Below are 8,334 nucleotides of genomic sequence, written 5' to 3' on the forward strand. Positions count from 1 at the left end.
GAAATTGTGCAGCCCCTTGGGGCTCACTGAGGAGTCTCTGTCATTACAGAGAAGGTACAAATACTCATAACTCAAGCCAGAATGAGTTATAAAGGAAGATCTGAGCAAAGTACCTTGGGACCAACAAGGGAGCCAAATTCTTTCCACTGGGGGATTGAGGTGTCACCTGAGCAGAACCTTCAACGATGGGCAAAATTCCAATCATGGGAGACAAAGGGAGATGGTGGTACTTGGTGGGGGAGGAAGGGAGGGACAGAGCCTTATGAGTGTAAACTACACTCATGCTATACCTGGAACAAGGTCGGTGGTTCGCAAACCTATCTAAACGTCAGAACTAACTGGAAGCTTTTTAAAAAGTACATAGATCTGCAGGCCCTACTCCTGCTAAGTCAGGAGTTCCAGAGAAAATGTACTGGAATCGTTATTTTAACCAACTCCTCAGATGAGTTGTATCAACTTCATCAAGCTTAAAGACTCCATTTGAATAAAAACATCTGCTCCCTCTCCCCTGTAGGGATGTCTGCTCCCTCTCCCCTCTAGGGATGACTGCTCCCTCTGCCCTATAACTGCTGTATTTCTACTGAGTAAGAAAATACATCAAGACAGAAAAGGGAGTCACTCATGCTCAGGTAGATGGTGAAATAAGGGGAAAGTAGCATTTTTCTCACCAGCTAAGACCTACAGCCAAGGTCTTAGGAGGAAGGGAAGGGGACAAAAGGCCCAACTGGTGTCTGTCTCTTTCTCTTCCCTTTTCCCTAATTGCTCTGAGAATGGGGGTCATCTTGTGTAAGTTGTTTTGTTTCGTTTTTTAACTGAAACTCAAAATCCTCCCTTCTGAAGTGATGAAAAGAATCCCTACTTGTTAGAGTACAGATTAAGTGAGATCATTTATGTAAAGTAGAAAGCCTAGTATTGGACTTCACTGTATCCGCCAGCCCCACTCGCACCTACCAACACATGTATGAACTCTTCGACATACATTTTGAAGCGAGGTCCTTTAGGCAGTCTTTCCTCAACTCAGGGTTTCCTGAAGCCCAAAGCTTACCTCAGAAAAGCTCTGTTTCAATAACAAATTCACACCAGTAAGAGCCTACTTCCATAACTCAACAGTCAGTACCCCCCCACCCCCCGGATGAGCTATCCTCCCAAAGGGGTCACAGGTTTGCTCAAGTAGATGAAAAGCCACATGCAGACAGTGATACCCTGCTGTTCTTTCCAGATTCTTCTCCCTCCTGCCTTGAAAGTCACCTTCTCCAGAAAAGGTGACTCTGATATCCCCCCAATATCCCTTTCGTAAATCCTTCATTTAATTTCCCTCAGTATCTCTTCCTGCATTCATTCATTCATTCATTCATTCATCTAATCAGGAAAAGACTAATCACGCCAGGACTTATCTTGGACACTGAATGAACAAACGGGCAAGGTGTCCACTCTCCTCAGGCTGCCATTCTAGGAGGGGAAAGATAGTAAAAATTCAATATGCAGCATATCAGTATAAATGCTAAGAGGAAAACCAAAACAGGGTAAGAAAACAAACAGAGATCTTGCTATTTGGGTAGGACAGTCAGGAAGACCTCACTGAGGTAGTGTCTGAGCAGAAACATGAAGAAATGAATGTGTAGGCCAGCAGGATATCTGGGAAGAGAGTTCCAGGCAGCATCCTTTTTCCCCATAGTTGCAGGGGTCCTGTGATTTTCAGTTTCTCCATCACTATTACAGGCCAATTTGTGTCACTCCAGAAAAGATATGCTGGGATCCCAACTAACCCCCAGTACTTCAGCATGTGACCTTATCTGAAGATAGGGTCTCAGCAGAGGGGATTGAATTAAAGTGAGGTCATCGGGATAGGCCCTAATCCAATATGACCGCTGTCCTTAGAAAAAGGGGAAATTTTAGACAGAGGCACACAGGAAAACACCATGAGATAAAGGCAGAGATCAGGCGATGATGGCCAGCTAATGACCCAACTGTAGGAGAGAGACCTGGAATAGATTCTCCCTCACAACCCTCAGAACCAGCCCTGGTCACACTTGAAAATGGCACTTCTAGCCTCCAGAACTGGAACAATAAGTTCCTGCTCTTCAAGCCTGAGTGACGTAAACAAACTCTGTAGTACTTTGTCATGACAGCCCTAGGAAACTAATATAGCCATCTGTCGCTGTGAAGGTCACACACAGACCACTGCAGAGGATAAAGCCCAGGGTACAAAAAGCTCTGCGTACCCTAGATGACTATAACCGCCCCTAACTGGACTCCCTGTTTCCAGGCTTATTTTCTCAATCCATTCTCCACAGTCCTATCCTGATCTCTCTAAAATGAAAATGGGATCATCTCACTGGTTCACAAGCCTTCACCTGCTTCTCATCTTCAGGATACAACCTGAATTCCTCAGCTTGGGAACCAAAGACCACAAGATCCAGCCCCGATTTACCTCTCCAACCTTGCTTCTCTCATCTCTGCCCCCTCCTCTGGTGGCCTACTTCCACTCATCCTCCGGCCTCAATTTAGGTACCACCTACACTGGGAAGCCTTCTGAAGACCACTAAGGCGATGTTCGGTGTCCCTCCAATGTATTTCCAGAAGTCCTTGCATTGAATGCTGTTGTTGCACTTATTACAGTGTGCCCGAGGCTTGTTAGGCCTGTTTGTCTATCTCCACTTTTTGAATATGAGTTCCTATATTGGTTGTTTCTCTAGGCACTAGGAAAGTGTCTGGCTCTTGGGGAACATTCACTGGACAGATGAGTAAATGCACAAAGCATGCCGTGTTTTAACCAGCTGGTCCCAGAACTAATTTTTTTTTCCCCTTTAAGGGGTGGGGGGCGGGGAGGTGACCTTTGAAGAGATTTCCCAATAGCCTGTGAAACCACTGGGCCTGGATGAAGCTGCACCTTTCCTTAATGGTTCCAAGAGGAATTTAGATTAGACATTCAAGAGTCAGCCCTTGTGTTGCAAGACGCAGCAGTGTAGGGAAGGGAAGTAAACAATCTATGGCAGGATTTTTGAGTCTGGGGTTGACCAGCAGGAGCCTATTTTTTTGATACAAAGTGGCACTTGCAGGTTTTTTCCCAGCCTCTGATTCTGCAACTGCAAGTCCATGACCTACAAGTAAAAGTGGTGGGTGGACAGGAGAGCAGGGCATTATTGCAACCAACAATGCAATGTACTCTGTGCACAAGGCTCCAAAAAAGTAAATATTTTTGAGCTTTAAAAATTATTGCACGGGCACGAAGGAAATTATTGCACAGTTATAAATGCTGAAGAGACTGAAAAAGAGAGGAAGACAGTAACAATGTTTAAATATATATATATAATATTATATTTGTACACTAAGTATATATATCTAGATACGCAACTAGAGGAAGACGGAGAGGTAAGAGATTAACGAAACCAGGATTTGCTTCCTTTTGCAAATTCCTGAAAGGGGAAATGTATGTATCAGAATTTCCAGTCCTCAAAAAATACGGCCTAAAAAAGTCCTGTGAGCAACAAGGGAGAAAAGGAGGCGTGGAGGGCGGGGGACTAGCTCTTCGTAGCAGGAAGTCTTCAATGGCAATCCAGTCATGAAGAAACAACTCAGAACAGAAGTCCTTATTCGGAGCGTTAAACTCGCTTTTAGCACATTAAAGAGCAATATAAAACCTCAAGAGCAGGCTCATCATGGTGTTGGGGAAACAACTCGGCTTCCCCATGTGAGAAAGCAAGAGAGCTCCGACCGGGTAGCAGCCCAGACCGGTGTAAGCGTTTTTTATTTGCAAGTCAATGAGCCAAATGGACGACCCGGCTACTTGTGCCGCGTCCTGAGAAGCAAGGTTATTATTATCGCCTATTGCCCCACTGAACAATTTCACTGAAAAGGAAGAGTCCCGGCAGCGTGTGTGCGCACGGTGCCATACGGGACGTGCAGCTACGTGCCCACCTCCAGAACGACTTTATTTACAAAGCGATTACCATGTTATCTATTTGTTTTCCCTTTTCAGCAACAGCAGCTTCACTCAGCCCTCGAATTTCTTAATTACAAACCCGTTCGCTTCTAAATCAACCCCAAATCGTCAGGCAGAGCCCGGAGGGAGGCTGTGCAAGTTTGCACACACCCCCCACCTCCCGGATCAAGGGCAACAGCAGAAGCAAGAAACTGTGTATGTGCAAAAAGGTGGATCTGGGGACGAGGATCGCTGAGTTTGTTTACAGAGCAGAGACGCCTCAGCTCGGATGCCAAAGCTACCAAGAGCTGCAAACGCAAACTTAGCAGAAGCACACGTACCCCGGGAGCGGCGAGCGGGCCCGAAAGCGCGGACCGGAGTCCCAAGAGCGGGAGCGGAGGCAGCGGGTCCGCGAGCGCGCTCGGTCCACCTGCAGCCGCTGCCGCTCCCCGCCCCCAGCTTCTGTCCTTGAAAGGAGTAGGGGGAAACAAATGCGTCCGCACGCCGAATATCTAGATCAGGATTACCCAGTGCCCCTGTAAAAACACAAAGGCACAGCCCAGCAAAGTATGCTCGGGAAAGGGGGCATTTTCTGTCCCGGGATTTAAAACCCCACTCGGAGAACACAGCCATTCTTCGCGGCCCGGGGTGGGGGGCGTGCAATGGGGGGTGTTGCAAAGCCGGGGAGGCCTAAGGGCACTACGGAGGAAGGGGGCGCTGAGAGAACCCCTTTTTCCCGTAGAAGGCACCCCAGATCGCTAGCTGAGCCAAGCGGGAGAGCTGGGAGTGGGGGATCCGACCAGAGGGGAGCGGTGCGTTTTCCTCGCTCCTTTCAGGGCTGGCGCTACTTTCGGGCTGGCGCTCCAGAGGTCATTTTCTCCCCGCTCCGGGGGCAGCCGGGCTGATCCGCGTTTATGGGGCGGGAGGAAACCAGAGTCGGCCGCAGCGAGGCGGGGCCTGGGCCCGCAGCCTCTGCGCACGTGCCTCCGGCCGCGGGGACGCGGCTCGCCTACCCGGTCCGGCGTGCCTGGGGCTCCGGAGTCCGCGTTTTGCTACCGCCCGCCCGGGAGGCTCGCTCCGCCCTTCCTGAAATCCCTTATATTAACTGTGGCCAAAGCCCTAAGAAACACAGCTCATTGTTGGCAGCTGCCGGGCGGTCTTACCGAGCTGTGAGGGCAGCAGAGGGGAAATAAAAGGGAACGGCTCCGATTCTGCCTCAGCGGCCACTGCAAGACTTTGGTGCCGACATCGCGACAGCGAGCGCCCTGCACACCAGAAAGGCCCCCTCTATGTGCTGCTGAGCCGGTCCTGGACCCGACGATCCCGCCCTCGGTCTTCGGAGCAGAAATCGCAGAGACGGAAGGTGAGCGCGGCGGGCGAAGCTGGCTGGGGCGCCTGCCAGCCCAGTCCTCTGAGGGCTGGGTTTGCCCGGAGGAAGAGCGTGAGGCGGAGCTGGGGAATAACAACAGGATGTGCAACAACAGGATGAGGAGGGTTGATTTAATGCCTGAAGTTCGCGGCAGGGCTACGGGGCACTTCCTTTATTAGGCGACTTCGGGGAGCAGAGGGGGGTGTGGGCTCGGGTCCGCCTGCCGGAGCACAGGGGAAGGGGCTGTTTGTTGAGCGCCCATCTCTTGTGGGTGGCAGGTCCGCTGTGGTGGCGAGCCCGGCTGCACAAGCTACTAGTAGGATCGCAGGGAGGGCGAGCGATTTCGCAGTCGACGTGCGTCCGGGGAGCCTAGGGGCCAGAGGCGAGAAAAAGTGGGGTGCGCCGCGGTGGGCTGCACGTGTGGCGCGGGTCCTAATCTAGTCTGCTCTCTTCACTTCCAGGACTGGAAATGGCAGACCATATGATGGCCATGAACCACGGGCGCTTCCCCGACGGCACCAATGGGCTGCACCACCACCCTGCCCATCGCATGGGCATGGGGCAGTTCCCGAGCCCCCATCACCACCAGCAGCAGCAGCCCCAGCACGCCTTCAACGCCCTAATGGGCGAGCACATACACTACGGCGCGGGCAACATGAATGCCACGAGCGGCATCAGGCATGCGATGGGGCCGGGGACTGTGAACGGCGGGCACCCCCCGAGTGCGCTGGCCCCCGCGGCCAGGTTTAACAACTCCCAGTTCATGGGACCCCCGGTGGCCAGCCAGGGAGGCTCCCTGCCGGCCAGCATGCAGCTGCAGAAGCTCAACAACCAGTATTTCAACCATCACCCCTACCCCCACAACCACTACATGCCGGATTTGCACCCTGCTGCAGGCCACCAGATGAACGGGACAAACCAGCACTTCCGAGATTGCAACCCCAAGCACAGCGGCGGCAGCAGCACCCCCGGCGGCTCGGGCGGCAGCAGCACCCCCGGCGGCTCGGGCGGCACCTCGGGTGGCGGCGCGGGCAGCGGCAACAGCGGCGGCGGCAGCGGCGGCGGCAGCGGCAGCAACATGCCCGCCTCCGTGGCCCACGTCCCTGCTGCAATGCTGCCGCCCAATGTCATAGACACTGATTTCATCGACGAGGAAGTGCTTATGTCCTTAGTGATAGAAATGGGTTTGGACCGCATCAAGGAGCTGCCCGAACTCTGGCTGGGGCAAAACGAGTTTGATTTTATGACGGACTTCGTGTGCAAACAGCAGCCCAGCAGAGTAAGCTGTTGACTTGATCGAAACCCCGGCAAAAAGAATCAAACCCTCCCCACCCCGCCCCCCCAACTTCGGTGTGAATTAAAAAACATTCCCTTAGACACAGTATCTCACTTTTCAGATCTTGAAAGGTTTGAGAACTTGGAAACAAAGTAAACTATAAACTTGTACAAATTGGTTTAAAAGAATTGCTGCCACTTCTTTTTTTCTGTTTTTGTTTCGTTTTTGTAGCCTTGACATTCACCTCCCTTATGTAGTTGAAATATCTAGCTAACTTGGTCTTTTTTGTTGTTTGTTTTTACTCCTTAGTTCCTCACTTTCTCCAGTGCTCAACTGTTAGATATTAATCTTGGCAAACTGCTTAATCTTGTGGATTTTGTAGATGGTTTCAAATGACTGAACTGCATTCAGATTTACGAGTGAAAGGAAAAATTGCATTAGTTGGTTGCATGAACTCTGAAGGGCAGATAATACTGCACAAACTCTGCCATCTCGCTTCATTTTTTTAACTATGCATTTGAGTACAGCCTAATTTTTTTAATATGCTAAACTGGAAGATTAAACAGATGTGGGCCAAACCGTTCTGGATCAGGAAAAGTCATACTGTTCACTTTCAAGTTGGCTGTCCCCCTCCCCCATATGTACAGACAATAATAGGGTGTGGAATGTCGTCAGTGGCAAACATTTCACAGATTTTTATTTTGTTTCTGTCTTCAACATTTTTGACACTGTGCTAATAGTTATATTCAGTACATGAAAAGATACTACTGTGTTGAAAGCTTTTTAGGAAATTTTGACAGTATTTTTGTACAAAACATTTTTTTGAAAAAATACTTGTTAATTTATTCTATTTTAATTTGCCAATGTCAATAAAAAGTTAAGAAATACATGTTTTCTAGAAGTCATTGGGGGGGGGGTGGTTCCTTTCCGTGGCTTTTTTCCTCTTCTTGAACACTTTATTGATGAGAGTAAGCATTCCAAAGGATAAATTACAGGACACTAAAACAGGTCATGATGAGCTTAAGTGGAGAGCAGGATTTAACATAATTGGCATAATGCTTCATTGTTACCATTGCAACATGCCTCTTGGTGTGCTTTAATCAGAAGCTGCAAAGTTGTCAAAGAGCATTTTTTTTTCCTTAATTGCCATCATTTTCAAGTGTTCTCCAGAGTTAAGGTTTGTAACACTAAATATCATAAATATTTTCTTCACAGTGTGGGAGGGGGGAAAACCAAGTGTTTCTGGTGACACCTGATTCAACTACGTCAATGAAAGTAGATCGGGATAATATACTGGGAGATTGATGAGGATGGCATTAAACATAAATCTGCCTTTATCTCTAGTGACGAATTTTATTTCTTAGCAAAAGTCCTAAGGAGAGGCACACATTTTCCAGCTTAATCTCTGAAATAGCTTCTGACTGGTTTATAGTCCTAAGAGGGAGAGGGGGCAGAATTCCACCTTGAGGCGCTCTATTTTGTTCTACAATACTTAAAATTTACACAGGGAGGTTGATTCAAAGGTCAAATTACAGTCTTCACAAGATGTTCCCTCTCAAGCATGCCCTGTTCTCCAGAATTCTGAGCTTTTTCTGTTAACAGGAAAGGGGTGCAAAGGACATAAGGATAAGATCGTTTAAATTTTACCTAAATGTATTGTCAAAGACATAATTATGGTTAAGTAGGTGTCGAGTTTTGCCTTACATGATAAGTCATATAGTTGAATTCTCAAGTTATCCCAATTTGAAGGTGGAATTTTGTTTTCCC

The 8,334-nt window shown here is 48.9% G+C and overlaps 1 protein-coding gene across 1 annotated transcript; it reads left to right on the forward strand.

Moving 5' to 3' along the window:
* Positions 1-5,097: 5,097 nt before the first annotated feature.
* Positions 5,098-6,752, forward strand: CITED2 (Cbp/p300 interacting transactivator with Glu/Asp rich carboxy-terminal domain 2). Its single transcript, XM_044247730.1, has 2 exons — positions 5,098-5,285; positions 5,753-6,752. The coding sequence occupies exon 2, from the start codon at positions 5,761-5,763 to the stop codon at positions 6,580-6,582; it is 822 nt and encodes a 273-aa protein (XP_044103665.1). The 5' UTR covers positions 5,098-5,285; positions 5,753-5,760; the 3' UTR covers positions 6,583-6,752.
* The last annotated feature ends 1,582 nt before the right edge of the window (positions 6,753-8,334 follow it).

Source organism: Neovison vison, chromosome 1, assembly GCF_020171115.1.
Source record: "Neovison vison isolate M4711 chromosome 1, ASM_NN_V1, whole genome shotgun sequence".
Taxonomy (NCBI): domain Eukaryota; kingdom Metazoa; phylum Chordata; class Mammalia; order Carnivora; family Mustelidae; genus Neogale; species Neogale vison.